Raw genomic sequence first — 24,558 nt, forward strand, 5'->3', positions numbered from 1 at the left:
TGTCCATACCCCAGGCCTTTGAACGAAAGCGCAAATACCCAGCCACCCACCCACAGGCCATAGCACTAAATGCGCACCTTTTCAAATTGCTGGCCCTGGAAATGTTGCCATTTAGGCTTGTGGACACTGAGGCTTTCCGCAGACTGATGGAGGCGGCCGCCCCTCGTTACTCAGTCCCCAGCCGCCACTATTTTGCCCAGTGTGCCGTCAAAATGAGCAAGGCCTGTATTGCCCTTGACTTCTCTACTCCACCAGAGGAAAGCGGCTGTACGTAAAGGCACTTTAAATGTGGCTTTTATGGTGTATTGAATACACTGTATTCCCATGCACCCCTTCCACCACAAAAAAGGGTATATGGTTCAATCTTCCTTTTCTCGTCCTCCTCCTCCATTATATCAACATGCTTATTAGGCTGCCCTCGCTAATAATGTTTTAGAGAGTCAGCTCAGCAGCAGGCCCTCGCCCCTAATGTTTTAGGGGGTCAGATTAGCAGCAGGTCCTCGCCCATAATGTTTTAGATGGTCAGCTCGACAGCAGGTCCTCGCCCATAATGTTTTAGATGGTCAGCTCGACAGCAGGTCCTCGCCCCATAATGTTTTAGATGGTCAGCTCAGCATCAGGCCCTCCCCATAAAGTTTTAGATGGTCAGCTCAGCAGCAGGCTCTCGCTCATAATGTTTTAGATGGTTAGCTCAGCAGCAGGCCCTCGCCCATAATGTTTTAGATGGTTAGCTCAGCAGCAGGCCCTCGCCCATAATGTTTTAGATGGTCAGCTCAGCAGCAGGCCCTTGCTCATAATTTTTTCCATTGTCAGATCAGCAGCAGGCCCTCGCCCCTAATGTTTTAGATGGTCAGCTCAGCAGCAGGCCCTCGCCCATAATGTTTTAGATGGTCAGATCAGCAGGAGGCACTTGCCCTTTATGTTTTAGAGGGTCAGCTCAGCAGAAGACCCTCACCCCTAATGTTTTAGATGGTCAGCTCAGCAGCAGACCCTCTCCCCTAATGTTTCAGATGGTCAGCTCAGCAGCAGGCCCTCGCCCATAATGTTTTAGATGGTCAGATCAGCAGCAGGCCCTCGCCCCCTAATGTTTTAGATGGTCAGCTCAGCAGCAGGCTCTCGTCCATAATGTTTTAGATGGTTAGCTCAGCAGCAGGCCCTCGCCCATAATGTTTTAGATGGTTAGCTCAGCAGCAGGCCCTCACCCATAATGTTTTAGATGGTCAGCTCAGCAGCAGGCCCTCGCCCATAATTTTTTCCATGGTCAGATCAGCAGCAGGCCCTCGCCCCTAATGTTTTAGAGGGTCAGCTCAGCAGAAGACCCTCACCCCAATCTTTTAGATGGTCAGCTCAGCAGCAGACCCTCTCTCCTAATGTTTTAGATGGTCAGCTCAACAGCAGGCCTGCACCCATAATGTTTTAGATGGTCAGCTCAGCAGCAGGCCCTCTCCCATAATGTTTTAGATTGTTAGCTCGGCAGTAGGCCCTCACCCATGTTGTTTTAGATGGTCAGCTCAGCAGCAGACCCTCACCCCTAATGTTTTAGATGGTCAGATCAGCAGCAGGCCCTCGCCCCTAATGTTTTAGAGGGTCACCAGCAGGCCCTTGCTCCTAATGTTTTTGAGGGTCACCAGCAGGCCATCAATCATAATTTCTCAAGGGTGTGTATGATGCCCTCCTTTATGTGTAATAAAGGGTGTATTGGAGTGGCGGTTCCTTGTAATTTTTGGCAGCCCTTTCACTTAGTGCATAGGCTTTGTGAGTGTAGGAGTCCCACTACCTGAACAATTGTACCACAATGTGAATGAGGCCCTCCTTATGTGATATATAAGTTGTATTGGAGTGCCTCTTTCTTGTAATTTTTGTCAGCACTTGCACTTTATATACTAGTAAATATACAGGAAAGAATGTTTCCTGACAATTTTTCATCTAAAATCGATTTTATCTTCGGTTTGGTGTGTATTATTGTCAGTCTGCAAACATCATTCCCAGCAGCGACCTGGGAGTCCAAGATGCATCCAGACATTCTCCCCATGCTGTTCCCGAACCATTTCAGTGGTGTTTCTATCAATTTCTGACCTTTTCATATGAACCAGACACCGTGCCTGGTTTAATGATTGGGTTCTCCCATTGACTTCCATTGTGCTCGGGTGTTCGATAGAGCACCCGAGCATACTGAGGTGTTCTACTTGAGCACCCGAGCACTTTGGTGCTTGATCAACACTACTATAGACACAATGGACCGGAGGGAACTCATTGACTTCTATAGGAGAGTTTTCTATGCATGTGCTGTGACCTATGCAGAGGTCAGGAGGCATTAGATAAACTTTGACAATCACCTATTCTGAATGGTGGATCCTGTGCTATCTACAGGTGAAACTCGAAAAATTTGAATATAATGCAAAGTTCATTTATTTCAGTAATGCAACTTAAATGGTGAAACTAACATATGAAATAGACTCTTTACATGCAAAGCGAGATATTTCAAGCCTTTATTTGTTATAATTTGGATAATTATGGCTTATAGCTTATGAAACCCCAAAGTCACAATTTTGAGCTACCCTTTGCTCGGGGATATGGATTAATTAGCTGACTAGAGTGTGACACTTTGAGCCTAGAATATTGAACCTTTTCACAAAATTCTAATTTTAAGCTGCATTAATGCAATTCCTTTTAATTTGCATTACTGAAATAGATGGACTTTTGCACGATATTCGAATTTTTCGAGTTTCACCTGTATACACAGAGGTGATATGTCAATGTAATCCTATTTGTAATGCAGTAAAGTGATCTGTAAAGACAAGGAATTGGCACCTATTATTAGGCCAGGTGCGAAAAGTTCAGGTTATTATGGTTTTTGTTTAAATTTAGATATTGACATGGAAAATCAACATTACCAAACATTCTTTAAAATGTGCTTAACCATAAAACTTTGAACAATAGGTCATTTCCTGATCATACATTCCCTTTAAACCTGACAGCTCTGACTGTAGCCCCTCTCTCTGCTCTCCAGAACGCAAGTCTAAACTGACATTTTTAAAACTAAATAAAAGAAACTCAAATCAAAAAGAGTTATCAGCTTTATGAGCATCCAAGAGAGCAGAGAGAGGACTACAGACTGAGCTTTTGGAGAAATGCCTTGATGGATTTCACACTGAGTGGGACTGAGCAGCCTGCAATGAATGCGAATAGGCATACAGACTGCGGAAGACAAATGAAGCAAAATATGTAATAAAAAAAACTATTGCAAATATATTTTTCTCCCATAATACCGCCAATGCAATAAACATTACCGCAACTGTGTCCTTTGCCTTTAAGTCTGAAAAGTTGGTTTAATAGTACAATGATATGTTGATGATAGTAACATATTAATGTCATTTTTTTTATTAATTAAACTAGCATTTGAATTATCTGTTGTAATTCTGACCCATTTTCAGAGAAGCAAGTGTGCCTTAGAATTAATTATTCTGCTAAAAGTTATCCTAACAGCTGGGAACCAAAGCAAACGACTGTCTGTTCATTTTCGGTTCATTTCCATGGAAATGTGTTTAGTTTTTACTTACTGCCATCTGTATGGCAGAACTGTCAATACGTTTCTTTTTCCATAGGACTGTTAGGCCCCTTTCACACGTGCGAGTATTCCGCATTCACCTCACACATTGCCCCCGCACTGAACCCTGACCCATTCATTTCAATGTGGCTGTGTACATGAGCGATGTTTTTCACGCATGACTTGTGCGTTGCGTGAAAATTGCAGCAGGTTCTATATTCTGCGTTTTTCACGCAACGCAGGCCCTATAGAAATGAATGGGGCTGCGTGAAAATTGCATAGCATCCGCAAGCAAGTGCGGATGCGATTTTCACGAATGATTGCTAAGGAGACGAGGGATGAGCGACCCGGGACCCCATTTACTTTATTATTTTCTATTATAACATGTTTATAATGGAAAATAATAGCATTCTTTAATACAGAATGCAAAGTCAAATGTCTATTGAGGGTTAAAAAATAATAAAAACATTACTCACCCCATCCACTTGATCGCGCAGCCGGGATCCTCTTCTTTGTTCATCTTGAAGGGCCCGCAAAAGGACCTTCGCTGACGTTATCGCGCTGACCACATGGTGAGCGCGGTGACGTCAGCGCAGGTCCTGCTGAATGAAGATAGAAGGTCCTTCTATCTTTATTCAGCAGGACCTACACGGACGTCACCGCGCTCACCATGTGGTCAGCACGATAACGTCAGCGAAGGTCCTTTTGCAGGCCCTTCAAGATGAACAAAGAAGAGGATCCCGGCTGCGCGATCAAGTGGATGGGGTGAGTAATGTTTTTATTATTTTTTAACCCTCAATAGACATTTGACTTTGCATTCTGTATTAAAGAATGCTATTATTTTCCATTATAAACATGTTATAATGGAAAATAATAAAATCTTCAGAACACCAAACCCAAAACCGAACTTCAGTGAAGAAGTCTGGGTTCGGGGCTGGGTACCAAACATTCAGTTTTTTATCACGCGCGTGCAAAATGCATTGCACTCGTGTGCAAAAAACTGAAGAACGCAACGATTTTCCCTGAACACACCCGCATCCTATCCGGACCTCACCCGCGACGGCCGTGTAAAAGAGGCCTTAGACAAATCCCAAGGTCTTCTTGGATTACACACAGCGTTTTTTTATTATTGTGTATGTTAATGCTTCTTAGGCTTACTTTATTTTAATAGGTTAGTACGAGAATACAGAAAAAAAACTATTTTCTAGATTCAGCACTGCACTACAGCTTAATTGGGGCTGACGTAGACAAGTGTTTTGCTGTTTCTTGTGCTTGCTTCCTTGGCTATTCATGGCTGCATGGAAAGAACTGTACACGGGTCATAGGCAGTATAAGATTTGTTTTCTGCTCTCTATGTGTAGTCTAACAAAGCCAATAGTAGTACTTTTGGAAACATGCCTGTGCTCCTTTCCTCCTCTGACTGGTGGAGTCTGAGGACCTGGGTCTCAGTGATCTCAATTTCTGACGTTCTTTGCCATATCAAAATATGTTTAAATGGTTGTTACACTTAAGATGTTTTGTGGCCACATGAGTAGGTTGTCTGGGCTTTTTCTATTGATGATCTATCCTCAGGATAGGTCATCAATATCAGATTGGCAGGGTCCGACACCCTCGCCGACCAGCTGTTTGAAGAGGAGGCCGCGCTCCATGTGAGCGCTGCTTCCTATTTATTACACTGCCTATCATCCTGGAAGCTTTGGCGGTGCAGTGTAATAAATGGTGCGAGTGCTTGCAATGAGGAGATGATGCACGCAGTGCGCAAGTGCCGTCTCTCTGCCTGTCCACTGCTGCTGTCACATAGATATACAGCGGACAGACGGAAGATGGCACATGCACATTGCATGCGCCATCTTCTCACACAGCTGATCGGCGGGGGATCCAGGTGTCAGACCCCCGCCGATTTGATATTGATGACCTATCCTTAGAATAGGTCAACAATAGAAAAAGCCCCTTTAATGAGATGGCTCCATATGCCCCCTGGAAAAAATAGCTCCCACTTTGTTGGACTAATTATGGCATGGTCAAAATTTATTAAATTGGGCCTGTGCAAGGGTGCCCGTAGCCATTGAAGCCAAGTAGAGGTAACTGCGCATGCGTTACCCATATGCCGGACATCTATTTGCAACTTGAAGTCATGGCAAGTACAGGCACAGTATGGCAATTAGTGGTAATGCTTGGGTGGCTGCTGCGGCTCAGCCTCAATAGGTGTGCGCACCCGCTACAGTGGAAAACAGGTTCTCTTAGTGATAACAGTGGATTATTCATGATTAGATAAACTGCAGTTATAGACTGACTGCCAGAACTGCTTTTCTTTTTTTTTTTTTATGGTTTGTCCAATTAAGTCTACCCCTTTAAACTGGTTGTACAAAGAACCGTCACTGGGCAGGAACATGAACATATTCTAGTGCAGCCTTGTAAATTCATTAGATAATAAATTAGGAAGCTTCAAGGACTCATTAATGAATAATGGGAAACTTGTTCCTTCTCACTGCTGCATCCCTTTAGCAAACAATTATTAACGGCCGGCACATTACAAAGCAGCAGATATATTGTCACTACACTGCATACCTCAGGATAAGATTAATCATGAATGGGTTTCTCTAGTTTATGTTACCTTCAACTTACCTATAGAGGACATGTCACCTCTCTGATCTTTTCTAGTAACTACTTGCATTTCCCCATGCAATAGGTATTCTGGAGCATCTTTTCATATAGCTCTACTTTGTACAAATGTATTAATGAATCTGCAACTGGGTGTTACTATTTTTACTGGGTGTTACTATTCAATAACTATTTTGGACTATCTTTTCATATAAATCTATGTTGTTCTGTTCCTCAATTATTGATACTAGAAGTGCATTAATGAATCGGCAACTGGGAGTTACCAGCAAGGGGTGTGTCACTGCCCAGTCAACAACATAGATTTGTATGAAAAGATAGTCCAAAATAGTTATTGAATGGGGAATAAAATTATTTAGCAAAGATATGACAGGAGTGGTGACAGATCCTCTTTAAAGGGAATCTGTCACCAGTTTGATGCTGCCGTCTCACAGATGATTGATAGCTCTCTTCCAGAAGAAAGTGAACACTCAGCAGCAGGAGAGCCAGAAGCTCAAGATTAGTAGATTCTAGTGCTGAAGCTGCTCAATAGTGATTTTAAGATAATGACTGGGTGAATACAAGTAAGTGATCCAGCATCTTAATCAAGGTCTCTGTCACCAGTTTAGGCTGCCCTAAGATAGAGCAGAATAAACTGGTATCAGATCCCATTTATAGACCTTTACAGCCATTGTAGTAACTGCTGCAGAAGAAAGTGAAGGGTCTGTAGTGGCCATCACAGTCTCCTGATCTCAACATCATTGAATCAATCGCAAACATTCACTTCCTTCTAGACAGAGAAAGAATTTACAAGATGGAAGAGGAAACTTTACAACACGAGAAAATAATGGGCCTTATTCACAACTATTACAAAAGATTGCAAGCTGTCACTGTGAGCATGATACATGGTATTATAAAGCCAGGGCGCAGAAGCTTTTGAACAAAGGAGAAATCTGTTATTTCCGTTATTGATTTGGTTTATGTAATCATCTGTTCTGTGATGCATAATCTAAAACCTTAAAATGAACAGGTGATTTATCTGATCACTCACAGTTGTTAAAATGATACGCATCTTACAAATTCTGCCTGGGGTATTTAAACTTATGAGCCAAACTAGGAAACTAAGTTAGAAAGTAAAGAACTGGTGAAATAGAGTATAAATGTCAAATTATAGAGGCTTCATCTATTAAAATCAAGATTAATAGGGCATTTTTTTAAAATCAAGATTTATTGCCAAGTGTTTAGTTTGCATTATAAAATGCAGTGGGACAAATACAAAAGGCTGACATTGCCGCTAAATGAATAATTTACTGCTCACAACTAAGGTCAGTACCAAACCTGTATCTCAAACTTCAACTTAATATCTGTCAAATTAGTCTCTAGGAGGTCAATGCACTACTCAACATCCCAAATGAGAATGTTATCCTTTTATTTTATATACCATGATAGCTGTTAATGTGAGAAAATTCTATCAAAACATGACTGTGATCAAGCATTAGTATAACGGAGGGATATATTCTCTGAAAAGTAGTCAATTTCCATTTATTTGGGGAAATTCAATGGTAAATCAGACACAATGTCTTGTAGGACTATCACAGCTGAAAGTAGTGATGTCTTTCACTTAGTGATTTGTTGCTTCATTGTGGAGAAAAACTACTTTTAATCCATATGCAATGAGCAGTTAAGTGCACTGAGGGCAGGCCTAAGCCACTCTGTGCACCCTTGTTCCTCCTCTGCCAGCTCCTCCTCCTCAATCTTGATTGACAGGACTAGGCTCCTGTATGTTAATTTAACCTGTTAGTGTCAACCAAGGAGAAGTAGGGGTAGGGGCTGGTAGAGGAAGCCAGATGAGCATGGATGCACAATGGTTTGGGTCCCCAGTTGGTGCACCTAACTGCTCATTTGCATATGGACTAAAAGTACTTTATCTTCAGAATGAAACAACGGATCACTAAGTGAAAGGTATCATTACATTCAGCTCAGCTAGTCCTACAAAGCTTTGCTCCTGGATTACCAGTGAATTTCATGGCAGCAAACTCTCTTTAGATATTATATGACAGTAAATTTCCCTTTTAACAAACATATACAAAATCTAAATGTATCCAAATGTAATGTATTAAAAGTATAAAATGAGAAATATATCTCACTTCAGCAAATGGCATTTATTATGTAGAGGAACTTAATACCAGACACTTACTAATGTATTGTGATTCTCCATATTGCTTCCTTTGCTGGCTGGATTCATTTTTCCATCACATTATACACTGCTCATTTCCATGGTTATGATCACCCTGCAATCCAGCAGTGGTGGTCATGCTTGCACACTATAGGAAGAAGCGCCGGTGTCACGATGCGAAGTGGGGGAAACTCCCCACTGTACAAAGAGGAGGGTAAACGGGAAGACAATTAAGCCAGGACACCGAGGACAGGGAGCAGGCCACCTCCTAATGCTTCCCTAATCCTCGCCCCTTACTCCTCACCATATGAGCAGCCCTGGATAGTAGGACAGCTCATACCCAGGAACCTCGGACCCTGAGTCGCCCTGATAATCTCTCATAATAGGGAAGGGGCTGAGACAACTTGTTCATCCCAGACACGGATAAAAAGGAGTCTCCCCCGGCATAGTTGCAGGGAAAAGTGGAGACAATAAACAGTAACTGGATCGGCAGGTAAGAACACAGAACAACACACTTACCTGCCGCTGCCACTACGACTGGAACCCGTGAATAAGTACTGGAGCCCACACACAAAAAGGACACCATACAAACAACACACACAGGTATCCAGCACACCAGTTACTGCCTGGACCCCCATGCAGAAAGATGTACGGTGGCCCCAGGCAGCGCTGCATACAGGCTTGTGGTTCACCCTACGGGGAACCCTGAGACCCCCTTCCGGAGGCACACCACAGAGGAAACATGTCTAACAAACATGCTGGACTACAGACACAAACAGACCAGACATGTAACAACCACCCAAACATAAACATCACCAAACATATGCAAGGGTAGTGAAGGGAACGTAGACAAACGGGATGAAATAGATGACATCGGAAAGACATTGATGTTCCACTAGGTGGCCCTCAAGGGCTGGGCAGATAAAACACCCAGGAAAGGAGCAAAGCTCCAGCACCAACAAAGGCTGGAGTACAACTGACTCCAGCCTGGAAGCCACAGGTGATAAAACCCAAGTGGCCACACCCAGCCAGGAAGTTAACCCCTCCAGCACCAGACAGGGGAGGAAACAGGAGAAGGGGAGCAATGCCCATACATGCTGCGACAACAAGGCATTGCCCCTGGCAACCAGCATGTACGGCAAATGTGTCACGGCGCACAACATAGACTAATGATTTTTCCTATCATGTGCAAGTGCGATAACAGCTGCTGGTTTGCAGGGTGGTCATAATCCCTGGAAATAAGCAGTGTACAATGTGATTGAAAAATAAATCCAACCAGCAAAGGAAGCAATATGGACAATTACAATACATTAGTAAGTGCCTTGTATTAACTTCCTCTTCCTGATGAATGCCACTTGTTGAAGTGAGACAACCCCTTTTAATACTTATAAGATATAAGATACTGTGCATTCATTGACCTTACTCATAAAATAATCTCACTCGGATGCTCAGACATGGCCCATCTTTTACCAGATAAAGCAGTCAGATCAGGTTTCCTTGAGCAACTAAATTTTCATAATTGCACTGATTATCAGATTACTCAGAAATACAATGTTACAAATTAGTGGGAAAATTACATTTTAATAGGTTCAACATTACTTTGATCTTTTAATTTTCCATGAAAATCTTTCCACATGTAAAATGATAACAGAAGGGAATATTTGTAATTTACCAAAATAGAGAAGTCATTTTACTTAATGTAACTTTGTTTTTAATGATAAGCGCAATTAGATTGGAAATGACCTTTCTGAGTATACAAATAATTATAGAGAGATCAGACAGGTCATTTCTTAATACACAATGGCTATTTTATATATACAATGGTGCAATTAAAAAGAAACTGCCATAATGTTTTCCACAAGATAACAACCATTGAAGCTTTATACAGTAGAATAGCTTTGTAAACATAATTCATTAAAGCGGTTGTCCGGATATGTCATCAATATCAGATAGATGGGGGTCCACCACTCCCACCAAGAAGCTGTTTTTGGAAGCCATAGCGCCGGAAATACAAACTGTATGGAACCAGAGGCAGACAGATCTGTAAACTGGGTAGTGTCTATACCGGGGTACTGGAGCTCAGCTCTCAATCAAGTGAACAGGTGCTGAGCTTCAGTACGCCAGCACAGGAAACTACTGCAGCAGCCTGAGACAGCTGATTGTTGGAGGTGCTGGGTGTCAGACCCCACGAATCTGATATCGATGATCTATCCTGAAGATAGGTTATTGATATCTGTAATCCGGAGAGCTCCCTTTAACTATATTCATTGTTGCTGCAAAACTATCAAAAGAGGTTTAAACACTGCATCCGCCCCATGTCAATTACCTGTAAACAAGGGAGGGTGCCTCTATCCTGAAGGGTCATACTGGCAGGTCCCCATTTTGCCTTGAATGACACTGCACATGAGCTGGATGTCACAAGAACTGACATATCCAGGCCTGTGGAACATCAATCAAGCCAGGAAGAGGACCGCCAAGTATAATTCTTTAGGAGAGCAGAACTACCCCTATAAAATCTTCTATAAATTTTCATGGAGCATGTGCTGTGCTAAAACTTATTTTATTAGTTATTGCAGCAACATAGAATATATAGTGCAGTGGTTCTCAACCTTTCTAAAGCCGTGACCCCTTAATACAGTTCCTCATGTTGTGGTGACCTCCAACCATTACATTTTTTTCCTTGCTACGTCATAACTAATTTTGCTACTGTCATGAATTGTAATATAACTATCTGATATGCAGGATGTATTTTTATTGCTACAAATTGAACATAATTAAAGCAGAGTAATTAATCACAAAGACATCCACAGATCCCCCCTAAACAGTGCCATCCACAGATCCCCCCTAAACAGTGCCATCCACAGATCCCCCCTAAACAGTGCCATCCACAGATCCCTTCTCCCCTAAACAGTGCCATCCACAGATCCCCCTCCCCTAAACAGTGCCATCCACAGATCTCCCCCCTAAACAGTGCCATCCACAGATCCCTCCTCCCCTAAACAGTGCCATCCGCAGATCCCCCCTCCCCTAAACAGTGCCATCCACAGATCTCCCCCCTAAACAGTGCCATCCACAGATCCCCCCCTAAACAGTGCCATCCACAGATCTCCCCCCTAAACAGTGCCATCCACAGATCCCTCCTCCCCTAAACAGTGCCATCCACAGATCCCCCCTCCCCTAAACAGTGCCATCCACAGATCTCCCCCCTAAACAGTGCCATCCACAGATCCCCCCCTAAACAGTGCCATCCACAGATCCCCCCTAAACAGTGCCATCCACAGATCCCCCCTCCCCTAAACAGTGCCATCCACAGATCTCCCCCCTAAACAGTGCCATCCACAGATCCCCCCTAAACAGTGCCATCCACAGATCCCCCCTAAACAGTGCCATCCACAGATCCCCCCTAAACAGTGCCATCCACAGATCCCCCCTCCCCTAAACAGTGCCATCCACAGATCCCCCTCCATGATGGCACTGTTTAGGGGAGGGGGGGATCTGTGGATGGAACTGTTTAGGGGGGGATCTGTGGATGGCACTGTTTAGGGGGGATCTGTGGATGGCACTGTTTAGGGGGGAGATCTGTGGATGGCACTATTTAGGGGAGGGGGGATCTGTGGATGGCACTGTAGGCGGATCTGTGGATGGCACTGCCATCCACAGATCCCCCTACAGTGCCATCCAAAGATCTCCCTCCCCGACGCTCACAGCAGTATATTTATAAACTAATCAGTAACTACTTTAACTTTAATCATTGCTCATTGCTGAGCTCTTTACTTGGATTATAATTTATTTGGATATGGGATATCTTACTTTGTCTTAGCTCCGGTAATAGCAGGCAGTGCGGGGGGCGGCGCTCACTCACTGACGTCACGCGCCTGCGCCGCCTAGTGGGAGGAGCAGGCGCGTGACGTCAGTGAGTGAGCGCCGCCCCCCGCACTGCCTGCTATTACCGGAGCTAAGACAAAGTAAGATATCCCATATCCAAATAAATTATTCTGTATATTCTAACCCCCAGGCAAGAGTCCCTGTCACCATGGGAACGCCTGGGGGTTAGAATATACCATCGGATTTGAGTTTTTACGATAAGCCTCAGGCGACCCCCCGGAAAGGGCTGATCGACCCCCAAAGGGGTCGCGACCCCTAGGTTGAGAACCGCTGATATAGTGGCACGCAAAAGTTTGGGAACCTCTGGCCAAAATTCCTGTAACTGGGAACAGTTAAAGGGAACCTGTCACCGGGATTTTGTGTATAGAGCTGAGGACATGGGTTGCTAGATGGCCGCTAGCACATCCACAATACCCAGTCCCCATAGCTCTGTGTGCTTTTATTGTGGAAAAAAAACGATTTTATACATATGCAAATTAACCTGAGATGAATCCTGTCCCTGACTCATCTCCAGGACAGGACTCATCTCAAGGATAGGACTCATCTCAGGTTAATTTGCATATGTATCAAATCTTTTTTTTTTATACAATAAAAGCACACAGAGCTATGGGGACTGGGTATTGTGGATGTGCTAGCGGCCATCTAGCAACCCATGTCTTCAGCTCTATACACAAAATCCCGGTGACAGGTTCCCTTTAACTCCTTAAGGACACAGCCTTATTTCACCTTAAGGACCAGGCCATTTTTTGCAAATCTGACCAGTGTCACTTTAAGTGGTGATAACCTTAAAACGCTTTGACTTATCAAGGCCATTCTGAGATTGTTTTTTCGTCACATATTGTACTTCATGACACTGGTAAAATGAAGTAAAAAAAATTCATTTTTATTTATAAAAAATACCAAGTTTCAATTTCTCTACTTCTATAATACATAGTAATACCTCCAAAAATAGTTATTACTTTACATTCCCCATATGTCTACTTCATGTTTGGATCATTTTGGGAATGATATTTTATTTTTTGGGGATGTTACAAGGCTTAGAAGTTTAGAAGCAAATCTTGAAATTTTTCAGAACTTTTCAAAAACCCAATTTTTAGGGACCAGTTCAGGTCTGAAGTCACTTTGCGATGCTTACATAATAGAAACCATCCAAAAATGACCCCATTCTAGAAACTACACCCCTCAAGGTATTCAAAACTGATTTTACAAACTTTGTTAACCCTTTAGGTGTTCCATAAGAATTAATGGAAAATAGAGATACAATTTCAAAATTTCACTTCTTTGGCAGATTTTCAATTTAAATTTATTTTTTTCCAGTTAGAAAGCAAGGGTTAACCGCCAAACCAAACTCAATATTTATGGCTCTGACTCTGTAGTATACAGAAACACCCCATATGTGGTCGTAAACCGCTGTACGGGCACACGGCAGGGCGCAGAAGGAAAGGAATGCCATACGGTTTTTGGAAGGCAGGTTTTGCTGGACTGGTTATTTTGACACCATGTCCCATTTGAAGCCCCCCTGATGCACCTCTAGAGTAGAAACTCCATAAAAGTGACCCCATCTAAGAAACTACACCCCTCAAGATATTCAAAACTGATTTTACAAATGTCGTTAACCCTTTAGGTGTTCCACATGAATTAATGGAAAATAGAGATACAATTTCAAAATTTTTGGGCAGATTTTCCATTTTAATATTTTTTTTCCAGTTACAAAGCAAGGGTTAACAGCCAAACAAAACTCAAAATTTATGGACCTGATTCTGTAGTTTACAGAAACACCCCATATGTGGTCGTAAACTACTGTAAGGGCACACGGCAAGGCGCAGAAGGAAAGGAATGCCATACGGTTTTTGGAAGGCAGATTTTGCTGGACTGTTTTTTTTTACACCATGTCCCATTTGAAGCCCCCCTGATGCACCCCTAGAGTAGAAATTCCATAAAAATGACCCCATCTAAAAAACTACACTCCTCAAGGTATTCAAAACTGATTTTACAAACGTTGTTAACCCTTTAGGTGTTCCACAAGAGTTATTGGCAAATGGAGATGAAATTTCAGAATTTCAATTTTTTGGCAAATTTTCCATTTTAATCAATTTTTTCCCTTAACAAAGCAAGGGTTAACAGCCAAACAAAACTCAATATTTATGGCCCTGATTCTGGAGTTTACAGAAACACCCCATATGTAGTCGTAAACTGCTGTACGGGCACATGGCAGGGCGCAGAAGGAAAGGAATGCCATACGGTTTTTGGAAGGCAGATTTTGCTGGACTGTTTTTTTTTACACCATGTCCCATTTGAAGCCCCCCCCCTGATGCACCCCTAGAGTAGAAACTCCAAAAAAGTGACCCCATTTTAGAAACTACGGGATAGGGTGGAAGTTTTGTTGGTACTAGTTTAGGGTACATTTTGGTTGCTCTATATTACACTTTTTGTGAGGCAAGGTAACATGAAATAACTGTTTTGGCACTGTTTTTATTTTTTGTTATTTTAAACATTCATCTGACAGGTTAGATCATGTGGTATTTTTATAGACCAGGATTTCACGAACGCGGCGATACCTAATATGTATACTTTTTTTTATTTATCTAAGTTTTAGGCCTCATGCACACGACCGTTGTGTGCATCCGTGGCCGTTGTGCCGTTTTCCGTTTTTTTTCGCGGACCCATTGACTTTCAATGGGTCCGTGGAAAAAACGGAAAATGCACCGTTTGGCTGCCGCATCCGTGAGCCGTGTTTCCTGGCCGTGAAAAAAATATGACCTGTCCTATTTTTTTCACGGCCAACGGTTCACGGACCCATTCAAGTCAATGGGTCCGTGAAAGAACACGGATGCACACAAGATTGGCATCCGTGTCCGTGATCCGTGGCCGTAGGTTAGTTTTTATACAGACGGATCCGAAGATCCGTCTGCATAAAAGCTTTTTCAAAGCTGAGTTTTCACTTCGTGAAAACTCAGAACCGACAGTATATTCTAACACAGAAGCGTTCCCATGGTGATGGGGACGCTTCTAGTTAGAATACACTACAAACTGTGTACAAGACTGCCCCCTGCTGCCTGGCAGCACCCGATCTCTTACAGGGGGCCGTGATCAGCACAATTAACCCCTTCAGGTGCGGCACCTGAAGGGGTTAATTGTGCTGATCACGGCCCCCTGTAAGAGATCAGGGCTGCCAGGCAGCGGGGGGCAGACCCCCCCCCCCCTCCCCAGTTTGAATATCATTGGTGGCCAGTGCGGCCCCCCCCCTCCCTCTATTGTAATAATTCGTTGGTGGCACAGTGTGCGCCCCCCCCCCCCCTCCCTCCCGCTATTGTAATAATTCGTTGGTGGCACAGTGTGCGTCCCCCATCGCCCCCCCCTCCCTCTATAGCATTAACAACATTGGTGGCCAGTGTGCGGCCTCCCATCTCTCCCCCCCCCCCCCATCATAGGTGGCAGCGGAGTTCCGATCGGAGACCCAGTTTAATCGCTGGGGCTCCGATCGGTAACCATGGCAACCGGGACGCTACTACAGTCCTGGTTGCCATGGTTACTTAGCAATAGTACAATAGTAGAAGATTCATACTTACCTGCTCCAGGCTGCTGCTGCGATGTTAGTGTCCGGCCGGGAGCTCCACCTACTGGTAAGTGACAGGTCTGTGCGGCGCATTGCTAAATGAACTGTCACTTACTAGTAGGAGGAGCTCCCGGCCGGACACGAACCTCGCAGCTCCCAGGTAAGTATGAATCTTTACTATTGTACTATTGCTAGTAACCCGCTGCCACCAATGATCGGGGGGGGGGGGGGGGGGGAAGATGGGAGGCCGCACACTAGCCACCAATGTTGTTAATGCTATAGAGGGAGGGGGGGCCAATGGGGGGCGCACACTGTGCCACCAACGAATTATTACAATAGAGGGAGGAAGGGGGGGGGCACACTGTGCCACCAACGAATTATTACAATAGAGGGAGGAAGGGGGGGGGGGCACACTGTGCCACCAACGAATTATTACAATAGAGGGAGGAGGGGGGGGGGCCGCACTGGCCACCAATGATATTCAAACTGGGGAGGGGGGGGTCTGCCCCCTGCTGCCTGGCAGCCCTGATCTCTTACAGGGGGATATGATAGTACAATTAACCCCTTCAGGTGCGGCACCTAAGGGGTTAATTGTGCTGATCACGGCCCCCTGTAAGAGATTGGATGCTGCTAGGCAGCAGGGGGCAGTCATGTACACAGTTTGTAGTATATTCTAACTAGAAGCGTCCCCATCACCATGGGAACGCCTCTGTGTTAGAATATACTGTCGGAAATGAGGTTTCACGATCTCACTCATATCCGACAGTATATTCTAACATAGAGGCGTTCCCATGGTGATGGGGACGCTTCAAGTTAAAATATACCATCGGATTGGAGAAAACTCCGATCTGATGGTATAAAAGGGACTCCAGACTTTACATTGAAAGTCAATGGGGACGGATCCGTTTGAAATGGCACCATATTGTGTCAACGTCAAACGGATCCGTCCCCATTGACTTGCATTGTAATTCAGGACGGATCCGTTTGGCTCCGCACGGCCAGGCGGACACCAAAACGACTTTTTTTTCATGTCCGTGGATCCTCCAAAAATCAAGGAAGACCCACGGACGAAAAAACGGTCACGGATCACGGGAAAACGGAACCCCGTTTTGCGGACCGCAAAAAAATACGGTCGTGTGCATGAGGCCTTACACAATGATTTCATTTTTGAAGCAAAAAAAAATCATGTTTTAGTGTTTCCATAGTCTGAGAGCTATAATTTTTTCAGTTTTTAGGCAATTACCTTGGGTAGGGTATGATTTTTTCGGGATGAGATGATGGTTTTATTGGCACTATTTTGGGGTGCATGTGACTTTTTGATCGCTTGCTATTACACTTTTTGTGATGTAAGGTGACAAAAAATGGTTTATTTAGCACAGTTTTTATTTTTTATTTTTTACGGTGTTCATCTCAGGGGTTAGGTCATGTGATATTTTTATAAAGCCGGTCAATACGGACGCGGCGATACCTAATATGTATACTTTTTTTTATTTATGTAACTTTTACACAATAACAGCTTTTTTAAAACAAAAAAAATTATGTTTTAGTGTCTCCATATTCTGAGCCATAGTTTTTTTTATTTTTTGGGCGATTGTCTCAGGTAGGGGCTAATTTTTTGCGGGATGAGGTGACAGATTGGTACTATTTTGGTGGGCAAACGCATGTGACTTTTTGATCGCTTGCTGTTGTACTTTTTGTGATGTAAGGTGACAAAAAAATTGTTTATTTAGCACAGTTTTTATTTTTTTATTTTTTACGGTGTTCATCTGGGGGTTAGGTCATGTGATATTTTTATAGAGCCGGTCGATACGGATGTGGCGATACCTAATATGTATACTTTTTTTTCCCCACCTATTTTCTACCAATTTTTTTAAACTTTATTTGGGGAAAATGACGTTTTTGTTTATTTTTATTTGAAACTTTTAATTTTTTGGGGGGAAAACTTTATTTTTTCAACTTTTTTTTCACTTTATTTTTTGTCCCACTTTGGGACTTGAACTTTTGGGGTTCTAATCCTTTACAATGCATTCCAATACTTCTGCATTGGAATGCATTGGCTGTATGAGTAATACTGTGTGTATTACTCATACAGCTTCCGGCCTGTGAGATCCAGGGGGCTGGATCTCACAGGCTCGTCACCGGAAGGCAGCGAGATGCCTTCCTTAGGCATCGCGCTGCCTTCAATGCTATCGGGTCCCCCCTACAGCCCCATGGGGACCTGATGGCACCGCCGCCCGCCGCCACCGCAATAGGTAAAAGCCGCAAACTGCAGGTCTGAATTGACCTGCGGTTTGCGGCGATCGCCGACATGGGGGGGTCACGGGACCCCCCCGCGCATTTAGCTGAGGTGCCTGCTCAATGATTTGAGCAGGCACCGGCTTCCGATCACCGCCCGCCGTGCGGCGATAATCAGAAATACACAGGGCGTACAGGTACGCCCTGTGTCCTTAATTACCAGGACATAAGGGCGTACCTGTACACCCTGTGTCCTGAAGAGGTTAAGCAAGTTGAAGATGAAATGATCTCCAAAGGGCATAAAGGTAAAGATGACACATTCCCTTTGTATTTTAAGCAAAAACATTTATTTTTATTTTTATCTTTTACATTTTCAAAATAACAAAAAAGGAAAAGGGCCCAAAGCAAAACTTTGGGTACCCTGCATGGTTAGTACCTAGTAGCACCCCCTTCGGCAAGTATCACAGCTTGTAAACTGTTTTTGTAGCAAGGCAAAAGTCTTTTAATTCTTGTTTGAGAGATTTTCATCCATTCTTTCTTGCAAAAGTCTTCCAGTTCTGCAATATTCCTGGGCTGTCTTGCATGCACTACTCTTTTGAGGTCTATCCACCGATTTTCAATGATGTTCAGATCAGGGGACTGTGAGAGCCATGGTAAAACCTTCAGCATGTGCCTTTTGAGGTAGTCTATTGTGGATTTTGAGGTGTGTATAAGATCATTATCCATTTGTAGAAGCCATCCTTTTTTCAACTTCAGTTTTTTACAGTTGGTGTTATGTTTGCTTTCAGAATTTGCAGGAATTTCATCGAATCCTAAGAGTTCCATTTTAACCTCATCTGTCAACCGGACATATTTCCTTCAGTCTTGTTTAGATGTTCTTTTGCCTACTTCCGACACTGAATTTTGGTAGAGAGGTTTTCTTCTGATGATTCTTTCATAAAGGCCATATTTGTGTAGGTGTCGCTGAACAGTAGCTGTACTACGACTCCAGAGTCTGCTAAATCTTCCTAAAGCTCTTTTGCAGTCAAGAACAAGTTCTGATTTGCCTTTCTAGCAATCCTATGAGCGTCTGTTTCAGAAATTTTTCTTGGTCTTTCAGACCTCCTCTTGACCTCCACAGTTCCCTTTATCTGCCATTTCTTAATTACATTTCAAACTGAGGAAATGGCAACCTGAAAATGCTTTGCTATCTTCTTATAGCCTTCTCCTGCTTTGTGGGCCCTAACCATTTTCATTTTCATAGTGTTAGGCAGCTGCTTAGAAGAACCCATGGCTGCTGTTTTTGGGACAAGGTTAGAGGAGTCTGGGTATTTATAAAGCTTTGAAATTTGCATCACCTGGCCTTTCTTAATGATGATTTTGAACAAGCCTTAAACCTAGCAGGGTTACCTCAGTAAAAAGTTATCTGCATGCTCAAATCTCGTTGGGTTCCTATAATTTTGCAAGATACTCCTTTCCTTCTTTCACTCTTAAATTGTACAAAACTAAAATAATACACTGATATTGCTTCAAATGTTGAAAAGTGTGTTTCATCATTAACTTTATGCCTTTTGGAGATCATTTCATCTTCAACTTGCTTAACTGTTCACAGCAAAAGTAATTGATACCAGGTGTGCCCAAACTTTTGCATGCCACTGTAGATAAAGATATATTTATAAGACATTGGTGGCAGGTTAAGGGTGCAAAATGTTGTGACACACTTGGACTACAATGTAGCCATGATACACAAACCCTCCAGCCCACATACATTATTTATCCCCACCATAGCCACTCACATTGTATTTTGATGAACTTGGTTTGCTCACCACTCACTATTGATAGCCTATGATAGGCCATCGAAATCTGATTGGCAAGTATCTAAGATCTCACCTCTATTCCCCACCAATCACCTGTTCTGCAAAACTCAGGGCCGGAACTACACAGATTCATCCAATATGTCACGGACACAACTAGCAACTGCAGCGCTGCTCCTACTGGAGGTTAGAGATGAGAGAATCGATTTGTCTCATAAGCTGGACTTCTTGTGTGTGGCTGTACCCGCAGGTGAAGAAGTGTCCCACCTGCCACTAGTTTGACAATTTGATGCCTGTGCCACTGCTCCAATTAGCCAAGCAAGGGCAAAAGCTCTGCTTCATCTTCAGAGCAGTGACTGTGCAGGCGCTGCTACACTTCCAGGTAGCGGTGCATGCTCAGATGCTGCTCCAAACCCAAAGCAGAACTTCTGTACTTGCTCAGCTAATTGTAGGAGTGGTTTAGAAAGGAAATGTCACGACCAGGCTAGAAAATCCAGGCCCGAGAATCTAGCGGCAGGTGGGCACTTCACTTGCGGGACATCCCCCACAGGTAAAGAAGTCCTGCTGATGAGCCAAATCGATTTGTTTAAATCGATTCGGTCATCTCTAATTGAGGATAATGTGGACAGCTATGCAGTCACCAGTTTCATCTACTACACTATTGATGGAGCTGTGTAGCTCTAGTGCCAACTTCCAGTGCTTGAGCTCCTCAGGAACAGCTGTTAAGTGGGATGCATGGTGTTGGTTCCTGACTCATTTAGCATTTAGCTCACATAATGGCAACAAAAAAATCGAACATACCAGCCTACCAAAGAAATTTTTACCTACACATTAGAATGGGCTGTTTTAAAATGGACAGTTTTTTTCACAGTGGCTTCACTGGTGAGACAACATTGGTTTCTCTGATGCTTTCAGCCTATGCATTGCAAAGGTTAAAAGCTACAGTATGGGTAAAATCTTAAAATTGACATGCTGTGGATTGGAAACCGGCAATATCAGTCAGTTCATGCTGTGGGTTCTCTTCACAGTGTGGATGACATCTCTAAAATCTCATTCACTTTGCTGTTACTGTTGAAAGCTATGTATTTGCCACATGTAAATCTCCTGTGGTAGATCTGCAGTATTTATGTCATGTGTGAATCCATCCTTATAGTATCATATGTATCCTAATACAAATCATATATAGCCACATGCAGCCTTTATATACATAGCCAAGTCATATTATTGTGACCACCAGCTAATATCCAGAGTAAGCGCCGTGTGCAGCACAGACAACAGCTAGACGGGCTGGGAGTGACTCAATAAGGTCCCGGTAGGATGTCACAGATATCTGGAGCCATGCTGACTGCAGTGCATCCCACATCTGTTGAAAGGTGCTTGGGGAAGAATCCATAGAGCAAACATGATAATCAGGTTGGTTCCACAGATGCTCAATTGGGTTCAAGTTTGGGGAACTTGGGGGGGGGGGGGGGGAGGGTGTCAGCATAGTATTGGAAGTCTTGGTCATGCTATACCAACCATGCCCATGTCCATTCGTTTTATGAAGCAGCAAAGGCGACTCACTGGAGTCAGTGAAAGTCAATCAGTGAAAGTCCATTTCCAATACTGTCGCAAAAATTGAAACCTTCTGCAGATGCAATTTTGTTTGCAAAGGTGCAGTAACCATCCATTTGCAGTAGGGTTCACTGGACCGTTGCTTTGGACATGTATCTGGTAGCCCCATGGTTCATTTTGGCAGTGAGCTTCCCCATTGCAGCGTGTCAGTCCGTCCTCATGCACCTTTGTAGCTGACGCTCACATTAATGGCATGTCCACTCATGATACACAGCTGCATGTGAACAGTTCATAAATACTGTCACCCTTATCCAAAAAACTATAATCATCACTTTGTGCAACGCTGATAAATCTCCCCCTTTCCCTAACAACGAGGGATATGTGTGCAGACAGCCTATAACACCTTAAATACCACCAAGCCAGCTAACGACATGTGACTTTCTTCATGATCTACACGCTGCCATTTATAATAACATAACATGTATATATACAAAATCATACATTTGTCCATCTGTTAACTCAGCCCCAACCTGACAGGATGCTGACAGACAGTGTGAGTGGTGGAGACACAGTGTTGCTGAGCATTAGTCCCAGCTCACAAAGTCCTGATGCAGCATCATGATCATGTGTATGGGTACAGTGTAAGAGCCCCTGCAAAGCTTAGATTTTAGCAGAGGCAGCCCAGGTGGCCACCAGGAATATGCACGTTCGGGCAAACTGCTAGTCCAGGCCCGAGCACCCTTTAAAAACCGAAGCTTTTAAGTAAGAGATAGAAAACACAAGACTAGCCAAACAATATATGAAAGCTAACACAAAGGTTGAAGCCAGTACCAAAATATTTGCTAATGGCAAATTAAAATCAAACAACAACAGCAACAAAAAAAGAATCCATATTGAGCAAATTGACAACTATGGTAGAACCACTAAGTGAGTATCTTGTCACCCCAACATGTTAACAAAATACTTGACCACAAGTAGTGATGGCTCTATCAGACTGTTGCATTCGCCTTTATTTGGGGCAATTGAAAGCATTGTAAATGTATGTTAGAAATATTGCTATAATTTTAACCAGAATGGTCAGAAAAATATAGCATGAAAAAATATTAATGAAATACAATTTTACATGCAAATTAAACCATTACAGCAAAATGTTTACTTACCTCCTCTGTGAATTACCAATGAGGCCTCATTTCCCACAGGACATTCTTTAAGTAATTCTACTACTTCTAAATGGTTCAAATTCTGTACATTCTGCTGGTTGATCTCCACTATAAGGTCCCCTTCGAATAAACCAGGGCATCCCTGAACATCTAGTATTTGCTTCACTCTTTGTCCAGTTGGACTGTCTGCTATTGTGAAGCCAAAGCCCTGTGCCCCTTTCACAATGGTTAAGGTCATGAGTTCTGCTTGAGTGGCCCCAGAAGAAGCCATTGATACATTATCATCATGTGCAGGTGGAGGTGGTGGAAATGTATTTTCAAGCTGACTATCTGCTGGGATGGAGTGCAAAGAAGGCATTGGTCGTTCTGCTACATCTGGTACAGATTGAGACGTCCTAGAAATGTATTCCAAATAGGTCTCGTAGTTATTTCTTCCATTTACTACTACTGGAGGCCTTTCTATTACTGCCAGAGGAGGAACCAAGCTGCTTGCAGGATCTTCAGGATCATAGGGTAACGGGTATCCTCGACATAGCACCAAGTTTACACTTTGACCGATTGGGACTGACTGGAAGAGTTTGACCACATCAGCATGTGTATGGCCAAGGACACACACTTCATTAATATACACAATGACATCACCTACAAAGAGAAGACAAAATGAATGATATAATTATATTACAACAACCATTCAAACTAAGAAAATTAATTCTAAACGTAATAACATGAGGAGTGCCTATGCACTATGTAAAAAAAGAGAATACCCATTATCAAAAATGCTGAATTTGTCCCAATAACCTTACAGTTATTAAATTGTGCAAACGTGAAATATTTGTACAAAGCTAAAAGACATTTGAAAATGATCTTCAACTGAAAAAAAATTCAACCATGGCCATGACTCAGCCTTGCATTCACTGATCTTACTGCATGTAGTCTGATTTCATTCTAGCTCTGATACATAAAAACTCCTAAGAGTAAAAAAAAATGTTTTTTTCCAGTAATGAAATAAGAAATTGTCACGTTTAACATCTTGCCTTCCCAACCAAGCATTGCTATGTAAGAGATCTTTTCATTTGCAAAATCCTATATATGGTGATTAGTGAAGGCAGTGATGATGGAAATCAGACGCCCCAAATGTGAATAAGTACAGGAAAGTGCCAACATTGGAAATTAAGCCAATGTTACGGTAATTATAGTGTAAAATGTTACATATAAATATCTCTATCAAGAGATTCTCTCAGTAACATTTATGATTTTATTTGCCCACACTTTTAAAACATCCGAAAACAGATGAAAAAAAACCTTGCACTGTCATGATAAAAACAAAGAACATCCTCTTATCCTCTTTGAATCTATGGTTTTAAGTATCAGGACATAATAAAAAAAATCTAGTCCTTAGAAATTGTTAAATTTAGATTAATACAACCTCAGATGAACAACACACAAGAGAATCCACCGCTTTATTATTTATTCAACAAAATAAATCCAAAATGGAAAAGCCATGTGTTAAAAAAAACTAAGTGCACCCCATGAATCACTGTAATCATTTTTGGTATCACTTTATCAGTCTCTTACATCATTTTCTGGGCATTTTGGCCCACTCTTCCTTACAACATTGCTTCATTTCATTGAGGTTTTCAGTGATTGTGTTGTACATGCTTGGGATTATAGTCCTGTTGCATGACCCAGTTTTGGCCAAGCCTTTTAGCTGTTGGATAAAGGGCCTCACATTTGAATCCAGAATACTTTAGTAGGAGTTTATGGTTGACTTAATGACTACAAAGTGCCCAGGTCCTGTGGCTGCAAAACAAGCCCAAATCATCACTCTTCCACCACATTGCTTGACATTATAATTTTTTTTACAAATGTGGTGCTGTGCATTTTGGCTAAACATCTCAACTTTAGTCTTGTCTGCCCAAAAAACATTGTTCCAGAAGTCTTTTGGTTTGTTCATATGTAAATCTGCAAACTTAAACCACGCTGCCATGTTTTTTTTTTCTTTAGACGGAAGAAGCTATCTCCTCGCAACCCTCCAGGCTATACTTGTCCAGTCT

At 42.8% G+C, this 24,558-nt stretch overlaps 1 protein-coding gene across 6 annotated transcripts in view; it reads right to left on the reverse strand.

The window, feature by feature from the left end:
* MAGI2 (membrane associated guanylate kinase, WW and PDZ domain containing 2) overlaps positions 1 to 24,558 on the reverse strand; it is a 1,066,131-nt gene that overhangs the window by 162,908 nt on the left and 878,665 nt on the right. For all 6 annotated transcript variants that reach the window (XM_040413058.1, XM_040413064.1, XM_040413057.1 and 3 more), the window contains one exon: positions 22,505 to 23,146. In XM_040413058.1, the coding sequence (XP_040268992.1) occupies positions 22,505 to 23,146 (642 nt within the window). The remainder of the gene's footprint in view (positions 1 to 22,504; positions 23,147 to 24,558) is intronic.

This window comes from Bufo bufo, chromosome 1 (genome assembly GCF_905171765.1).
Source record: "Bufo bufo chromosome 1, aBufBuf1.1, whole genome shotgun sequence".
Taxonomy (NCBI): domain Eukaryota; kingdom Metazoa; phylum Chordata; class Amphibia; order Anura; family Bufonidae; genus Bufo; species Bufo bufo.